At 38.7% G+C, this 20088-nt stretch overlaps 1 protein-coding gene across 1 annotated transcript; it reads left to right on the top strand.

Moving 5' to 3' along the window:
• The first annotated feature begins 503 nt into the window (after window positions 1–503).
• LOC139727457 (alcohol dehydrogenase class-3 chain L-like) lies at window positions 504–18479 on the top strand. Its single transcript, XM_071638428.1, is given in 11 exon segments — window positions 504–665; window positions 1382–1483; window positions 3635–3864; window positions 8597–8729; window positions 10698–10784; window positions 11410–11539; window positions 12402–12532; window positions 13966–14101; window positions 14884–14958; window positions 14961–15021; window positions 17390–18479. Coding segments are annotated over 11 exon segments (1131 nt in total). The 5' UTR covers window positions 504–644; the 3' UTR covers window positions 17415–18479.
• Window positions 18480–20088: the final 1609 nt, after the last annotated feature.

Here is a 20088-nt window from a genome sequence, read left to right as displayed (position 1 = left end):
TCCTGCTCAGTGTAAACATTAGTTTCACTCATCCTCACTCCTGAATATCTGCCTACCAAAACGTGTCTTCAAAAAATTGTGGTACTGGTAAGGTCGGTTGCCGGCCGGTGCGAAGCTACTTTGTTGTTTCTTTTTCCTGTGACCAGGGATCTGTTATTTTGACTACGTATTCAGTCAGTTCACAGTTATCTACGGTAAACCATTGCATGACATATTTCGAAGGTATATGATGCAGCTTGTATCTCTAAATCCAATATCAAGTCACACACAGATGCTATCTTGCGGTGAATTGTTCTGTAGACCGGACCTGGGAATTTTGAGCACGGCACGTTATTGTAGGGGGCGGGGCGACACACCTCACGCAGCAGCAGACTCCGCCGGGTGCAAAAATCATGGCGGTATGGACAGCCGCTGCATGTGGTAGTGTGCAAGTACAAGTACCAGGTACAGTGTACGTAGTCCACCTGCCACCAGTCAGTTCCAGCCTAGCAGCCTGTGTTTGTACGCCGCGACTGTAGCCGTCTTTACGACAGCCGATCGTTCTGGAGCTCGGATGGTGATTCCTGCTTGCTGAATGTGGAAGAAGATCTTGCCGTTAAAAGCAGATTCTCATTGGCTCGTTGTGGTTGACATCTGGAATCAAAATGTCTGAAACTGTTGGAAAGGTAAAATTGTCTGCACTGTATCTGATTGTGAAGGGAGAGCGAGTGAGACCATTCATTCATGAGTGGACTCTGTTTCGAAAGGTCTAAAATTGTAACGTTAATGGAGTCATCTCATATTACAGAACACACGTGTTTGCTTGTTCACTGGGCCGGAATCGATCCAGTGACAATCTCATTATTTTTGTACTTTGGAGCGCCACTAACTATGCAGCTATGGGGATAGAAAGACAATACCTTTAGTTTTTACCATTGCTGCAATGTAACGCTAATCTTCTGTTAGATTTAGTCGCTGGGATCAACATGAATCAATTGAATGGCCATAATCAATGGCAATACAGTACAGGCTGCTCCAGCATCATTATTCATATTCTTAAATTTGTAATCATATTGCTGTAGGGCCTATACCTAACTACACGCAGCGCTGGCGCAGCACAGTGTCTGGTCAGGCTAGGCCTATACCCAGAGTCTAATTAGATCTGGAGTGGATTCTATATATAGGGGCCTATATATATAAGATAATATGCTCTGAGCTCTGTTGTACCTCTTGTTTTAGTGCATATCAATACTCCCATATCCATGTAGATAGAACTACAAAGTAGCTAATCTAGAAATCATTCTTAAAGTTTTACTTTATATTATTTATGTATTCATGTATTTAATTGCAATTTCCACAAATGGTTCAAGTTCCCATTCACTCCCATTCTTTTCTTGGGTAGGTCATCACTTGCCGTGCTGCTGTGGCATGGGAACCAAAAAAGGAGCTCACCATCGAAACGGTCGAGGTTGCTCCTCCTCGGGCAGGTGAAGTTCGTATCAAGGTGTGTTTAAGAGAAGACCCATGTTGCTGTCAAGAGAAGCAAGGGTTGTTTTTTTTTTTTTGGATGAATGAATTTATTTACCGGTATTTATTTACTTATTTATTGATTTTCTATTATTTATTTATTTATTTATTTATTTAAGTTTTGATTATTTATTTATTCATTTTTATTTTCAATTTATTTATTTATGTATTAATTAATTTATTCATTCATTCATTCATTCATTCATTTTTATATGTTTATTTAATTGCTTTCTTCTGTTGGTAATGCCAAGGCAGGAATAATGAAAAAAAAAAAATGTTTCCATTTATGCAATGTCAGCGTTGATTATCATTATCTCATAGATTTATACATTTTCTCTGAAATATTTTTCTTGACTTTCTGATTTGCTTTTACATTCCTCCGTTAATAATGCCAGGAATAATGGGGAAAAAGTGTCCCTTTACACAATGTCAGCTTTTGATTTCCAATATCTCATTAATTGGTACATTTTCTGATGTGATATTTGATTATTTTTTAGTCTTAAACCTAGACCTTCTAAGAGCATGTTTGGAGGAAGTAATGCTTATAGATAGTCAGAACAACTTTTTTTTTTTTTACTTTCCTCTGGGATGTTTATTATTCTGTGTCACACAAATGAAATATTTATCGGAGCAGATGTTTATCATGATATTGCTAATTCAACAAAAAGAAGACTTTGGAACATGTAATAGACTTTCTTGTCAGAGAACAATCATCGGATAAGAAAAAACATGATACATACTAGTACATCATGAAGATAAATTTCTGAGCAAACAACGCTTTGTCTGAAACGCTTGCAGATCACATTTACTTCACGCCATAGACTTTTCATTGTTAGCAATACATATGTTATGATTGTTGTGAATTAATTAAAGAAAATATAGCACTGTTTTCCTGTATTTACAGTCATAAATTTTCCTGTGTACAGGTGTAATAATTACTGCAATGTAATGCCAAGTTGCAGACATCAATAAAAGTGAATAGATCGTTTTCCATCACTGATATAATGTAAGTTCTATCCCTGAATAATCATTCTCTTACTTCAGGTCATATAAACATTACCAACAAAAAAGTTCCCCTTTCAACAGTTTGCCATAACATTGTTAAGGTACAATGTAAACACGAATATCTGCTCGCTAAGCCAAACATATGAAATTCTACCAACAAACATAACCCTAAACCCTAATTCTAATCCTCACATCAAACTAACGCTAAAACCCTCTCACAACCTTTACCCGATCCCTGAGTTCTTGGAGAAAATAATTGTTGCACAAGCAAATGTTGTGTCGTCGTTTCTACCACACAGGTCAGTGACTGCCTTGCACCATCTCTTCATGGTGTTGATCAGTCTTAGTGACACTTGTGTAGTGTAAGGTGTATTGGGACAAGGAATAAAACTGAACACTCTTCCAACACCTCACTATGCAAATCTTTTAGCCAAGAAGGGGATTTGAATGGCTCAATGAACATGAATTCATTACACTTTCAGATTAATGAAGTTTCACGTTGTTGGGATTTTGTTTACAAACTTGTGCACTCAACCACAACTTTTTCTTTCCTATTGGTAACAAGCTATGAATACATTTTTAGGGACTTTTGCGGAGTATAAAAATTGCTGAAAATTTCTCTTTGGAGTATTCTGGCTACTTCAGGACCCCCAACTCCCATGCTTGTCACCAGTTTGAGGATTTTTGATATTTTAGTAGTGATTCGCCAGATAATTATTAGAGATCAAGCAGTTGAAGTGGCATGGTATTGATGAGGTTTTTATGACAAATTTAAAATTTGAATGTGGATATTGTATGAGTCTCATATCTTACTTATAAAAGAACTACAGTGCACTCCCGTTATAACGAACATGGTTGTAACAAAATCCCGGCTACAGCGAAATCAAAATTCAGACCGCAACATTATCCTCTCTATTCTTCTTTGTTGTTTATATTCAGATTTATATTCAGATATACACTCAATATGTATTCATAACAAAATTTTGATATAACGAATGAAAATTGCAGATCCCAAGGACTTTGTTATAGCAGGAGTCCACTCACATACAAAGAAGTATTTGGTAAAGTTGTTTCAGCACAGGTCAATTTTTCACATGGTATTACCATGCTGTCCATACCATAGGTGTTGGCAACAGGAGTATGCCACACGGACGCCTACACCCTCAGCGGGGCGGATTCCGAAGGGATGTTTCCCTGCATCCTGGGCCACGAGGGAGGCGGAATAGTGGAGAGCATTGGGGAGGGAGTCAAATCTGTTCAGCCAGGGGATCACGTCGTACCCCTGTACATTCCCCAGTGCTACAACTGCAAGTTCTGCAATAGTAAAAAAACCAATCTGTGCAGCGTCATCAGGTGAGACCTCTCTTTGCTGCAGAAGTTTGTTTGTTTGTTTGTTTTGTTCATGGCTCGATTATGTTACACCCTTGGCATGGTCGGCACTTTTTACTACGACCTTTGCAAAGATCTGTTATACATGTAAAATCTGATGCTAAAAACCCACTGACCAGTTGCTCAATTGTCCTTGCAAGCTTGGTTGTAGACTAGGCCTAATTATAATGCCCCATACCAGCCTACAGTAAAATCACAAATGTTTGTTTGTGGCATGAAATTTTCACAAATTGGAGCTGACTGCCCTTTTCATGGCATGCTTGTGCATGTTGCCATGTGCCATTTTGTAGACAAAACTTTTCTCATGCAGTTTACTTTCGCAAATCTTGGGTCCTCGCGGAATACATGCAAGTTTCATACACATGAAAATTTCTGGTTGTACAATATCTGTGTGTATTTGCCACATTCTGTAAAGCGGGGTTCCCACTATCGTACGATCTATTACGAACGCCACGATTGGACATTCGTAACTAATCGTGGAAGTTTCGTTGAACTCGTCTGAAATTTCATGTTTGGATACGAGGTTATGCGAGTCAATACGTGTTGGTTCGCTTCGATGCGATATGGTTACGATTGGTCTATTTCGAGCAATACGATCTGTCACGATCTAATCTCCAGTTCAAATACGATCCGATAGGATTGTCCCAATGGAGTCCATGATTGGACCCGATCTACAACTATCATTACGATCAGGATCCCCGATTTGGTGCGTACAGCTACGTTCTGATACGTTCCAATACGAATACGGCGAACTAATGTGGGTTGTTGAGATAAGATACAATATCTTTCACGATTGGGATCAAAACCGACCCCCATTCAAGGTGCAATTGGACCCCAATGGGAATATTCTAGTCCGGCTGACGATGAATTTCATTGTTTCCACAACTTCTGCAGAGTGATTAGGCCTACTATCCACAACCGTTGACGATGGCAAGGGTTGACAGGTTGAGGATGATGAGAACGTGACCTTTGCAGTATTGCGCACGACGATTACGTTATCATGAGATAGAAAATATCACCTAGGCCAGCCACAACCTCAGACAGTCCCTTCTCTAATTTAACCGAAAGAAATTAATAGATTATTGAATCGACGTGCTCATCCCCCCCCCAAAAAAAAAAATACACAAGATCAGATCATTGCCCCATCTTCTCAAGAAAAAAAGATCAAGACAAATGTTCTCACCTTTCTTTGAAAAACATGAAGAAAATGATTATGTATGATGAAATTGAAGCTGAAAAAAAGAGGATGGGATCTTTTTGAGTTCGAACATAATATGTATTATTTACGCTCAATATAAGAAAGTTGGCCGGACTGATAGCATTGCTTGTGTGTTTGATTTCATATTCGTATTGTATGTATCATGCGCATTTTTATTTCAAAATGTTGTCATCTCATGGGGTATTGAAATTTTGGTTGGTTTGGCTTGATTTATTGTTTTGTTTGACAGTGTTTAACAAAAACCAACATACAAACAACAGAAAGGTAACTCCCCTAAAATAATGTCACTTTTTAATAAAAAATCAAGTCTTAAGCAAAATTATTTCCCAGGGGTATTGCTACACTTATTGACTAACTTTTATGTGAAAAATAATGACAGTGACCTTTATAGTCATGCACGAGTGACCTTACATCCACGACAATGGTCACTTTTCAAAAATTACAAAAGTTACTTTGTGGGGTATGTTTAACATTCTACTTCTGGTGGATGTTTCAGTGGTGTTGTTATTTTATCTTTCATTGTGCAACCCTTCCCTTATTCAACCTCGCGGAATACAAAAAATATACGATTTGCGTGTAAAATAAGGGCATATGTGCAAAATAAGCAGAAGGAAAGTGAAAAAGTCGATCCTGATTAAGGGCAAGTCCAAGATAACGCGCATGTTACGTATGGGACATTCAGAGACTTTTATGACCTGAAAAATAGTGTTAATGGCCTTTGATCATATTGAACTTCATCATGGTGATTGATATCTAGGAGAAGTATAATCATGTAAAAAATTGAGAAAAATTACCTTGACAATTATATTCTAGAAGAGAAAATATGTGCCGTTACGTATGGGACCAGAAAAATTTTGTTTTTTTGAACATTTTTTTCAACCTCAAAACTCTCTGAAAGTATATCATTCTACAACTTGTAACTCACTGTGATGAAAGTCACAACACTCAAGATTATCACAGGTAAGTTTCATGTCATTAGGCAAAAAGCTCTAATTACAGGTTCTAATTAAAGACAGACATGACGCGTTACGTATGGGACAGTTACGTATGAGACAGTTTGTCCCCCATTCATTTAGTGTGTGAAGAACCATGTTTATGGGTATTTTGCATAATTATTGAAGTAAAATCAGTTGAAACTACTCAAATACTGATCCAGATTGTCAAGGAAACAATATTCCCCAAATATTCACCATCATAATCATATTCAATCATATTTTTATATATTTATGACCAACCTGGGTATGCATGCCCTTTGTCCCCCATTCGTTTAGTATGTGGAGAACCATGTTTATGGGTATTTTGCAAAATAATTTTGCAAAATACCCATAAACAAATTTTTGCATAATTATTGAGGTGGAATCAGTTGAAATTACTCAAATACTGATCCAGATTGACCAGGGAACAATATTCCCCAGATATTTACCATCATAATCACATTTAATCATATTCTATATTTTTATGACCAACCTTTAGTATGTATGCCCTATTTTTATCAGGATAGTTACAACTGAAAAATTGAATAGTTTAAAGTGTTTACTTCCTATGATGAAGGGCAGTTTGCCATTCAGTTTCAATAAAAATCAACTTGACACAAGGAATATCAAGTTTAATAAATAAGCAATACCTGCTGCATGGAACCCCAGTGATCGAGTAGATTATGATGTCTGTCTAGCAGTCAGGTCATTGATTCGAGTCACACCTCAGTATGTATACCCATGAATTTTGTTGTGGCTACTATTGAAAACTGAATAAGGACAATTTGTGTATCACTTGCAATAAATGAAAAAATCATTTTACTTTATTTTTTTTTACGACCATTTCAAATTCGAACTCCACACATAAACTTTGAATTCCTCTAGTCTTACGATTGTATGCTCTTAAGTAATTCATATAATTGGTTTCCAATCATCTCATTAAATGTTGAAAACTGAATCCTCATTTCTACAAAAAACTATACCATCCCTTTAATGCTGATTTTTCATTGTGTATTTTGCCATTTTCCCCTCCCCCTTTCTGAAAATTGTTCAGTCAAGTTCATGTATTGTTTCAAGTGTCTATAACTCAAAAAGTAGCTACAATGTTGGGATGCTTTCTTCAGGATGATTGACCATATGTGTACTGAGAGACCTTCCCAGCTAGCTACATGCATTCACATGCGATATGTATGAGGATGTCCCATACGTAACGCATTTGTCCCATACGCAACATTATTTCAATGCCTAATAAAAAATGTTTCTTTTACTTTTTTTTTCTTTTTTCTCTGGTATTTAATTTCTCTAAACAATAAATTAGAACTTTCCAAAAGGGCATTAAAATAACCTTAGCAATTTCAGAAAAAACCTAAAAAAATGACCTCATTTTGTTACGTATGGGACATCTCATGATAGGACACGAGCTAATTTGCATAATCATTTGCATAATCCCTAAATTTTCATACCAAGTTAAACTATGTGATGAACTTCTTATGTCCACATATAAATCAAATATCATTTGCTTTCCTTTGAATTAATATGAATTTTTATAAATGTCCCATACGTAACGCTGTGTTTCACATTTATGCAAATGAAGCCCTTGAAATTTGCATAAATTTACATAATATCATTTTTTCCTCCATGGAAATCAAAACTTCAACTCATAAGCTTCAAAATGATACCAAACATGTCAATATTGATCGAAGATGAAATTTTGCCTTCTGAGGGGACCTTATCTTGGACTTGCCCTTAACACGATTAAGAAGCACGATTAGATAAGATTTGCTGCATTTTGATACGATCCAAGACAATCTGATGCAAGATCACGATTAAAAATGAATCGTGTTAATCATTGAAAATTTTTGAACCGTCCAAAAATTTTCTACGATAAATGCGATTGCCACGATTGACCTCAAGATCTGATACAATCTAATACGATCTGACAAGATCACCATGATTGCTTCACGATTGAAACTTCGATTTCAATCGTGGCGCCAGTCGTGATAGTGGGAACCCCGCTTAAGTGATACTGTAGCTACATGTATGCAGAACATTTATGTCATATATCAAACCCAAAACTGTGACTTTGAATGCTAGATATCTTTGTGGTTTGTATTTGGTGCTCTTATTTCCTTCCTTTGAGCAGGAGAGGTGTGTAACTTCAGCAGTGTATCAGGCACGACAATACGGTGCAATTAACTCGCCAAATCATATGACCTCGAAGCCTCATTTGCATAAATTAGACAGCTTGTGTACGCAAAACCGCTGGGGAAGTGTACCAGGACAATCGCAATATCTCACCTCAGACACCATCGAATGATTAAATCTATACAGCAAATTGAAGCAGAAACTATTCTCTAACTTGCAATGTTAGTTATTTTGAGTTTTATTGAGGATAAACATGTGAAAATAATGTTTTTCTGTAATAACTATTTTTCTGTCACGTGATCCCATCCCTTCTCTCTCTGCTCTCTCATTCCTCTCTTCTCTCTGTCAAATCCTCTAGGTCCACCCAAGGAAAGGGGGTGATGCCAGATGGCACATCTCGCTTCACTTGCAATGGGAAGACCCTCTACCACTTCATGGGGACCTCCACGTTCAGCGAGTACACCGTTGTGGCTGAAATCTCCATAGCAAAGGTAACCCTGACTTGATAGCAACCTCCGCGCTGAAAGGGCAGTGACCTTTGCAGTGTTAGTACACTCATTTAAATCCAAAAAGATTCTAGCAATTCTCTTGAAGTGTATGTGGCTCTATTTTGATGATGCTACTTCGGACTGATTGATGCTTCTGTCTATATGTTCACACACGGATACATTTAGTCCATGAAATACAATGTATATGGGCATATGGTTGTGACAATGTGCAAAAGTTTATATGCTGGTACTAAATCCAGTAATGAAATACATTTCCAAACATTTTGCATGGACAACACAGATTATAAAGATGTTTCGGATGAAACAAACTCCGAATTAAAGCTAAGAAAATATAAGATTGGTTTAGTATATGGAAATACAATTTATACTCATATGACTGTACTTTTTCCTCAGGTAAAAAAAGAACATAATGTATCTAGTGACACAATGTATGTCAGTAAAAGATCAGTACAAATTGTACCATTCTACAGACATTTCTTTTTTTTCTCTTAACTCCTTTTGTGATATGTTAATTCAATTTGATATAATTTTTCAAGATCGGTGATATAATGTGTAGCTCAACCACCATAAATGTAGAAGTGGCAGCTCTCAATGAAAATTGGCCATCGCATTGTTTGAATGTTGTACCATTGAAGCATGTGTGATTTATTCCAATCTCTAACCTGTTTGCTCATCAGTCCTAGATGGTGCAATATATCCACGCAATGAGGGGCTTCTGTGTTGAAGGTGCCCTTCGTACCCCCGCCAATATTTGATTTAGGGATCATGCCGCATTGACTGCGCACACCGGTGCATGCCATGCGTGTGCTCCTTTAATACCACTCCCACTGATTTTGTGCAAAGTAAATGCTAGAATGCAAATATTTAACTGCAAACACACAAACACACACACACACACACACACATACTGTATAAATACTCATTAAGTTTTAGCCTTGGCACCACACAATACAATAATATTTTAGGTGGACCTGTGCTCTATAACAAATTTAAAGAAATATTATTATTATTATTAATATTATTATTATTATTATTATTATTATTATTATTATTATTATTATTATTATCATTATTATTATTATTATTATTATTATTATTATCATTATTATTATTATTATTGTTATTAATATTATTATTATTATTTCAGAGAATCATTTCTTTAGTTATATAACTCTTAGCCAGACAAGATACTGTTTTTATTTCCAACCAGATCTATTATATGTTCTTCTAGAGCCTGGAGACTGTGTTAAAGCTTATATGCTAGTTAGATAGTTTTTTATATGTTTCATACACAAGGAAAGAAAGCATACTGCACATGTCAGTTGCTGTCGATGATATAAACAATATTCCTTTTTTAATGCAATCCTTTCAAATTCACTTCTATGATAATTATTCATAATTGCATGTCCATGCAACTACCTTTTGAACTGGTTTTGATGTCTTTGCTAGATGGAATTGTGAATGAAGGGGGTATATATGCTTACATGCTAAATGTTGAAATGTCTCAAAGAAAATGAATCCCGACAGGTAGGTTGAGCTTCTGCCAGTCCTTAGTTTAATAGGCATGCTTTCTCCGGCTAAGTGATTATTCATACAGTTGTTGTTGTTGTTTTTTTCTTGCTGTCTGCTGTCTCAAGATCAGTTAGAAATGGGTAACATACGGCTATGCTGTATGTTTTGCAAGGATTTTATTTTTCAGAGAATTTCCCAAGTGCGGTGCCAATCGCAAACTTAACAATGTGCAAAATTATTAACTCTGACCTTAACATAAATGTGACATGCGCGATTGCCTGTCTCCCTTCATTGCTGTACTCCATGATTGCAAATCTACTCACGAAAATGTTGGGAAGTCCTGATTTGCGAAAAATTAAACTTGCTAAATATATTGCATATTGCTGTAACGAAAGAAAATGTAATGTGGTATTTGCATTTTCCTGCTGCTGTTTCTAGGTAAATGCCAAAGCCCCGCTTGACAAGGTTTGTCTTCTTGGGTGCGGTATCACAACTGGGTACGGTGCGGCTCGCATCACTGCCAATGTAAGTCAAATTGGTGGCTTCCTTCGCTACATCAATCAGTTCCCGTCTAATATTCTCCAGTAATATATCCTCTAAATGCCAAGACTTGAGAGGATTTCAAACAAAAACAAGGTCTGTGAGGCATACTACGGTACTATTAATGTTCTGATGCAAATTTTGAGTAACTGATTGTATTTGCATGCATAATATTTTGTGGTAATTGGGGATTGCACGGTAAGACGATAGAATGTTTCTGTAATTTATTACAATTTATGGATGTTCCTTGGTCATGAAATTGGGTCTTTATTACCAGGGAGTGATTATTTGGAGATGAGTGTGAGCCATAGGGTCAAAGCCATGGGTATATGTCAAATTAACACATGTGGGATTGTGCCATTAAAATTTTAAATCTACATACATTTCAATTTCTTTTGAATCATGTGAAACTGTTATCCCACAATTTCAAGATATACTATAGATTCATTAAGAGAATTGTGGAACATGGTAGAGGTGTACCAGTTGCCATAGGAGCATTTCTAGGTATTATGATTATTCTTTGACTGAGTTCCCTTTACCTTTGAAAGTGAAGGTATTGAAAAAGAGGCATATGAAATTATAGTGCTGCTTTCTGTTGGATGATCCACAGGTTGATAAAGGGTCCACCTGTGCCGTCTGGGGTATCGGCTGTGTCGGTCTGGCTGTCATCATGGGATGCAAAGCTGCCGAGGCCTCTCGCATCATCGCCATCGACATCAACAACTCCAAGGAGCAGATAGGTGAGTTAAGTCAAGATGTAGGCTGCTAGCATCTTCCCCCCTCCTCCCCCCCCCCCCCCCCCCCCCCCATGACCTCTTATAAAGCAGCACCATTGTTAACCCTGTGGGGACTATGGCGTTATTACAGAATTTGTGACAAGTGCCTAATAGATGCTGGTGAATATGAAAGACTTAAATTGGGCTGAAGCATAAACATGTTCACTATATTGTGCATCCTGGGTGTAAAGATGTCATTTGTAGGGATAATTCCGTACCCATGCTGTTTCTGAAATCTGCATGAATTCAAAAGGAGGCCGTGAGGTTGGGTTCACTCTGGTCATTGCCAGTGGTGCACATTTGTGATGTGGAGTTGAAAGTAGACCTTTCTGGGGAACATGCTGGAATGACTCTTGCGGAAACAGCCGCCTCTGTCACAGAGAGGTACATATAAGACTCTGTCTGTCAACCATGCTATCATGAAATTTTGAAGACTCAACATAAGAAGTTACTAGTGCCGGAGGAACATACAGAAACATGAGAAACACAAAGAGGAAATACTTATGAATGTATGACAAGTATATATGGTTTTGAAATTGAACTTAAAGAAGTGAAAGATGGTTCCAAAAGGTAAGTTTGAAGCACAACCTGAAGTGCCCTTTCCTCTATTTGTTTTGTTTTGTTTTTTCATTTCTCCCTGACATTCTGTATCAGTTGTCTATGACAAAGAAGAATGAATACCTCAAAAGCTTACCAGTTCATAACAAAAGGAGAAGAGAATCTAGTTCCAAAACTCTGCAGCCTGTGATTGAGATGGGACTCAAAACACGTAATGTCATTTCTGTGCACTCAAAGGCAATATAACGTCTGTCTGTTGTGTCCTCAGCAAGAGATTTTGGTGCCACTGATTTTGTGAACCCCAAGGAAATGGACAAGCCCATCCAGCAAGTCCTTTCGGAAATGACAGACGGAGGCCTTGACTTTACTTTTGAGTGCATCGGAAATATCCACACCATGGTAAGGCAACTTTGCTATCTTCATCACCAGGACCACTTTCATCACTGTCAGTTATCATCATCATCATTATTCTCTTACGAGACACATTATGGTTGTGGTAACACTAATCATCGTTATTGTCATCATAAGCATCGTAATAGTGTTTGTCTGTTTTTATCACCTTTATCCTGATGTGATGATACTCCTAGTGTGCAAGGGAACCCTTGTAATTACTACTTTTTTTTCCATAATATTGTTAGTATCATCATTTTCATCATTCCATTGATATCTTAGTAACAAATTACCTCAATAGTGTAACGAAACTCCCAAGGCCATACAAATGTTGACATGTGTAGCCACACTGTTGTGTGCGTGCATTATACTTCAAGCTATTTTTGCTGGTGGAATGAGCGAACCAACTCAGGTAACACTTGCCAGTTTCATCATATGATTGCCACCATCGCTAGGCATCAATGTCAGGTGCAGTGGTATCATCACAATCACTAACATCATTACCACTAACTGTCATCATCATCATCATCATCATCATCATCACAATCCTCAGCTTCATCACCAACCTAATATATCAACATTATCATCACCATAATAATTATGATCATCACCGTCATCATCATCATCGTTATCATTGTCACAATCAACAGCATCATCACCGTCGCCACCACCATCATCATCGTCCTAATCAGATTGCTATGTCCTTTTCAGTGAGCAATAGCTACACTTATGGATGTGGGATATGTTGCCTTTTTCTCCTGTGGCTCAACAAACTGTGAAGTTGGCAGTGCAGTGGAGTTTGACTCTTGGTCATAAATCAGGGATATCAGATTTTAATAGTAGCACAGTATGTACTGACATCATACAGATTTATGCACACCTCTATATAACAAAGGATAGTCCCAACAACCAGACTGATTGCTAAAGACTTGCCTAACTTGGCAAGAAGTGATAATACAGACATGATCCCAAGTATTGAACTAATTCACAAGTGCCAGGTGAATTTAATTGCTCATTATTTGATCCACAAGGAAATATTCATCTATGAATTTGAAAACGTCTGTAGTGATTTCGCCAGAATTTGCATTTTAAAAAGAGATAGCTGTGAAGTGCAGCAGAAACGTATGTCTAGTGAAGTTTTTGCATATCATGCAATAAAATAAAGATAAAGAATAGCAAGCGAGTGTAAAACTTAGTGGTTTAGGGCAGTTGCCCATCACATATTGAACTTTATACCAAAGTGAATTTGGAGAGTGCTCTCGAGATACGGACAATCTGACACTTTGTGCAATCTTTGTGATTATGTAATGTGGATGTGTCTCCTATAATAACAAGAAAGTTGAGATTAGCTAAAGTTTAGATACCTCATGTCCTACAGATTGTCAGATGAGACCATAATGTTTTGTATGTATCGTTTCCTCCCTTTGCTCTTGGGCCCATAGCGCCAGGCCCTGGAGAGCTGCCACAAGGGCTGGGGTGTGTCCACAATCATCGGGGTGGCTGCAGCAGGGCAGGAGATCGCCACCCGTCCATTCCAGCTGGTCACCGGGCGTGTCTGGAAGGGTAGCGCCTTCGGAGGTAAGGGCGGTGGTGTCTTGGAGGGCTTCTTCATTGACCTTTGGCAACAAGGGATGGTCGCACTTAGAGGATCACAGTAGATGATGAACGGCGGGGGAAAGAACGTGCAGAATGTTCTGGAGGAAGTGTTTTGAAATTCCATCAGGGCGGATAGAAACCATGCAGTAATGGACACTGTATTTTCACCAAGAAAATTCAAGATCATATAGTTCAGTCAAAGTTCTCTAGGAACACTGACCACTATGTGTCAAGGAAACTCTGTCAAGCCTGATCCAGAGACTATCCACAGTCACTCCAGGGTCTGCTGATATTTATCACATAGCTCCCAAAATTACAATTGTTCAGTCTAAAATCATCAGTAATCTTGGTGTATTTTCTTGTTTCAGTTGTTTTGTAAATATCCTTGAATTCACATTAAGTTCTGTCAAAAAGAACAGTCTCACTGTTCCATCATTTGATAATATATGACTTTTGTTTATGTGGAAATGTTCTTTGGAGGTGAGGGCAGTATTATTTGAGAAGGTTACATGAAAGGATGTTTCCACACCCGATGTTTGTTACATTTTAGAGGAGGTAGGACTGATCAGTTATTAGTTGTGTCCTGTATTTAGCAATGCCCAACTGCACAGAAAGCAATCCATCCACAAGCAAAATGATGCGTCCGCTAAGACCGTATTTTGACTTGCTCCATGGTAGTTGTGTAAAGCATAGAATTCGCCCGCACAGTGCCCAACTCCTTCATTGTCTAGCTTGGGTTGTGTGGTGCTTCTTCTCTCCACAAGGGTTCAAGTCCCGTGACGGCGTTCCACAGCTGGTAGAAGATTACCTGGCAGGCACGGTGAAAGTTGACGAGTTTGTGACCACACCATGGGCCTGGACAAGATCAGCGAGGCATTCCAGCTCATGCACGACGGTCTGAGGTGAGCCGTGTTTGTCCTTTTTATCATGTTATGTGATAAACTTTCTCATTCTATCTCTCTCTCTCTCACTGTTCTGGGAATAGGGTTTTACAGAAAGCATCGAAGACTTGGCTTTCTACCCAGAGGAAGTAAAGATATGCAATTATGGCAGAGTGAATGGAAAGGGGAGATGGGATGTTAAGAGAAAATTTGCACCCTCCAACAAGGTTTCTGTGATTCCTTTGTTATTCCTCTTCCCACAGCTTCACTGAGCCTCCTGATTTGTTTCTTGTGTTTGTGACTTCAAATTTTTATCTTTTTTTTTCTTTTTCTTTTTGTGGGGGGGGGGGGGGGACGTTGGCATAATTTATCACTTTATTTCTTTATAGGAGATTTTTGTTACTATTATAGGGTATGACGAGGGGCTTGGTACTGTAAGATTTAGTTCTTGCGCGGCTAGAAAAGATATATCTACAATTTCTTCTCATATTATCTTTAAAGCAAGTTTTTTTTGTTTGTTTGCTTTTTAGCTCACGCTGAGCTGAAGGCTCAAGTGAGCTATTGCGATCGCTCTTCGTTCGGGTCCGTCGTCGTCGTGCGTCGTTGCGTCGTGCCGTCGTCCGTCGTGGCGTGTGCATAAACTTTTACATTTTCATCTTCTTCTTGAGAACCCCTTGACCGATTTTCACCAAACTTGGCAGGTAGCATCCCTAGGGGGATAGGATCTCAATTTTTTCAAGTGGGCACCATACCCCACCTGGGGGGCCCCAGAGGGGCCCAAACCCCCCAAAATTAAGGAATCTTAAAAAATCTTCTTCTCTAGAACAGAAGTGATAGAGCTAAGTTGATACTATGAATTAGTATATTGATGACTGTAGTTCCAAGTTTGTTCATGGCGGAATCATAGGTGCCCCCCTTGGGACCCAGGGGAGGGGGGTTTAGAGGGTCCTAATGGGGCCCAAATTACATTTTCATCTTTTTCTTGAAAATGCCATAATGAATTTTCACCAAAGTTGGCAGGTACAAGTAGTATCCCTAGGGAGAAAGAATCTCATTTCCATCAAATGGGCACCATGCCCCACTTGGGGGGGGGGGGGGGGGGGGGGGGGAAGCATAAATTTGGACCGAAATTGTAAATTTTCATCTTTTTCTTGAAAACCCTATCACTAATTTTTACAAACTTGGCAGGTAGCATCCCTAGGGGGATAGAATCTCAATTCCATCAAATGGGCACCATGCTCCACCTGGGGGGCCCCAGGGACCCCCCCCCCCCCTCCCCTCCTGTAAGGAATCTTTACAGATTTTCTCTAGAACTGGAAGTGATTGAGCTAAGTTAATACAATGAGTCAGTATATTGATGACTGTCCCCACCCCCTTGGAACCCAAGGAAGCGGGATGGGATGGGGGGGGGGGGGGGGGGGGGTCCAAATGCGGACCTAAATTTTCATCTTCTTGCTGAAAACAACATAATGGATTTTCACCAAACTTATCAAGTAGCATTACCATAGGGTTAAGATCTCAAAGTGTTTGAATGGGCACCATGCTTTCCTTGGGGGTCCCAAGGGGTCCAAACCTCCTAATTTAATGAATATCAACTAAGTTTCCAATGTTCTCAGGTAAGAGTCTGCAGGAATGCGTGGAAGGTGAACTTGCGATACTCAGGTGAGCGCGTGACCCCCGGGTCTCTTGTTTCTTGGTGTTATGTGTGTGTGTGTGTTTTGTTTGTTTTTTCACCTGAGTAGCAATTTCATACACTTTTATAAGGTCTAGATCAATCTGGTGTGCTTACAAAATGTATATAGAAAAAACTGCAGCTTCATGTAAACATCTTTGATTCCAAGCTACATGATGGATGAACTGTCCTGGCAACCTTTCCTATTTGGGTTTTTGAACTTACTTCATTTGCAAGTCTGTTGGTGCTTTACATTTTTGAGAGCTATTCCATTCCTTTAAAATTGATATGTGATGCAAGATATGAAATAAGTCTATATTTTAAAGATTTATGTGGGAAGAGTCTTATCGAAAGATCAACTATGTGCATACATGTACTCCTTGCACTGTCCAGTGTTTTTCAGTATACGACTGATGAAATGAAATTATTTCGTATATCATTGTCCATAACTTCCATTCATTTATTACTGAATTTAGGCTTATATATCTCTTTGCGCAGTATGTTGATAGATTGGGGTGCTTGCATATCGAGTTGTTGTTAAAAATAACAATCGGTTCACAGCTTTTGATTTTGCATTTCTTGGAACTATGCAGCTCAGAACTGTGGCCAAAATAACTGTGTAAGGTACTCGTACTGGATGTCTTTTAAGTGCTACGCATTGAACAGGAAAGTTTTAAGCAGTGCACCTTGCTTGTTCTCCCTTTTCGTCCAATGCAGCATTCGTTCCGTCGTCAACTTCTAGATACTTGCAGGGCGAGTGTGTGATCAGGACCAGTCAGGTTCATCTTCCCGTGTCTTGTAGCAAGACGGCCACACACCTTTGACGATGACGTGCCATACTAATCCCCATCCGGTGTGATAGACATGTGTGATTCATGGGCGCTAACTTCAGAGATATTATATTATCAGATATTGTCATCATTGCAAAACTAATTGTCTGTGTCTATGACATACTTGACGTACATGTACTGTTCCACATCTGTTTTGAATCAAGTTTTATACCCGATATGTTATGCAGTTCCTTGTGAAGGTCTGCCGTGTGGTGGAAGAAATTGTGTTTTTATTGGAAAATTAAAAATTTGGGGGATGATGAGAAGTGTGAGAAGCCATGACGAGTTTTCCATTACAATGTGTGTAATTCCATAACATTTCAGTCATTTTGTGATGTCACCATGAAGTCATAATGACGATGGTAGGAATGATGAAGTTTTTTCCTTCTGAGACCTCTTTTTGGTTGTAAATTTGTCAATGATCCTTACAGTTTTGTCAAGATTATTCGGAGCCACTATGGCTTAGTGGACCCGACTACAGACCCTCAAATCATGAGGTCCTACGTTCAAGTCTGCTGGCAGCAGTGGTCCCAAAGTGAGTACCCTGAGGCAATGAGGCAAGGCAGTTTATGCCCATTGCTTAGTCCATCAAGAGGAAGAATTGAAAACAATCTCTTCCATGGTAGCTTGAGCATGGGAGTGCTTCTTCAGTGACCATGTAAAATACATGCAAGTCAGAACAGAAAAGCAAGACCAATTTTCAGTGGAGAGCTTTTGTTTTTAATTTCTGAATGACTTTTCCCTGTCAATTTAAGTGCCTACCTTGTTTTTGTGGAGTCATCATTACCTGTGCTTTGTGTACTATCATCGACTAATAAATGCTCAGATGGAATTAAACTGAATGCACATATGTCAAATACTGAGTTTGCCTTTCATTTCACTGTTATTATCTGCCATCATAGATCCCAAAATGCCATCTCAACTTCTTAAAGCCCATAAATGTCTTAATCAGCCCTTGTAAAAGTTCCCTCCTCCAATTTGAGTCTTATTTCACTTTAAAAGGAAGCCACATAAAGTACATAGTTCACATTTACGAGACTGTCGAATACACCTTGTAAGCTCGTACTTATGAAAAATAGAAAAGAACACAGGGGTTTTTGAAGTTTAGTCTGATAATTTACCCCAACTTTCACCAGAGGTGGAAATTGACTGTAGCATGAGCAGCATATTTGAATGCTAGTATACAAATGATGCACAGGATAGAGTGCGTTAGTGGAGGCATAGCGCACTCGAGCGAGTGCATGTTGCACTACATTGTTAATACCCGAGAGTGAGCTGCATCTCCACTAACGCCACGAAATAATCCTGTGCATCATTTGTTTTATAAAATGGGTCGAAAACTAACAGCATTTTTCACGTACCTTTGTGGGTCATTCATCAATACCAGTCAGCTACATTTAGCACTCGCTCGAGAGAGTCGAGTCAAGCACGTCGCACTTGGAAATCCCGCACATGTAAGTACTGTACGTATACAAGTACTGTATACGTACGCCACGTAATATGTTATGCACACAAGAAAGGCCAGCCGGCAGCCCGAACTAGAAGTTGTTTACAGGATTGACGGCCCGTATAGTAGCGCGCGACGCACTTGTAACAACTGATTGAGTGCGCACTGGTACTGCAGTGCAATGGTATTAAAGTAATCAAAGCCCACGTGACTCATTTCAGCACGTCCTATTGGCTACGTTCTTGAACCCATTTCATAATGCAAACTTGAGTAATATTGAATGGAATTCTACCAAACTTGGTCCAAGTATAAAGTGTGATGGGGCAATTACTTGATTAGATTTTGGGTGAAATCGGCCAAAGGTCAAGGTCAAATCATGAAATTGTATCTGTTTACGCGTTAACTCAAGACTGGATCAAGCAAATTTCACCAAACTTTATCCGAGGATGATGTATGGTGAGACGATTACTTAATTAATTTTTGAGTGAAATCGGACAGAGGTCAAAGGTCAAAGATCAAGGTCAAATCCTAAAATGTGTCTGTTTACGTGATAACTCAAAACTGGATGAAGCAGCTTTCACCAAACTTGGTCCAAGGATGATGTATGATGGGGCAATTAGTTAAGTAGATTTTAGTGACATTGGCAAGAGGTCAAAGGTCAAAAGGTCAAGGTCAAATGCTAAAAATGTTGCTATTTTCCCCATATCCATGCAATGCCCAAAGGTATTTTCTTGAAACTTTGTGTAGACATTTACTACTGCATACAGATTCTCCAGAGAGAGTTTCATGTCATAAGGTCAAAGGTCAAAAGGTCAAAGGTTGGGTGAAAATGTTACAATTTCACTTTTCTCGCAAATGGTTCAATGTCTGTATCTTCATGGAACTTGGTGCATACGCATGTACTGACTGGCAGGGATTATCTAGGGAATTTAGGGGTCATGGGTCAATAGTCAGGGGTCAAAGGTCAAAGTCAACTCTTCAAAATTTTACTATTTCCCTCATTTACTAGTATATGCAATGCTTGCATTATTATTATTTTTAAAACTTTATATACATGTGTATTACCTAATGGAGATTCTCTTGGAAATTTCCTGCCAGAAGGTCAAAGGTCAGAGATTAAGGGTCAAGGCCAGGGTTAA

Source organism: Diadema antillarum, unplaced genomic scaffold (assembly GCF_040938485.1).
Source record: "Diadema antillarum isolate AM-2024a unplaced genomic scaffold, OU_Dant_1.0 seq00000131_RagTag, whole genome shotgun sequence".
NCBI lineage: Eukaryota > Metazoa > Echinodermata > Echinoidea > Diadematoida > Diadematidae > Diadema > Diadema antillarum.
This window is presented reverse-complemented; position numbering and strand designations above follow the sequence as displayed.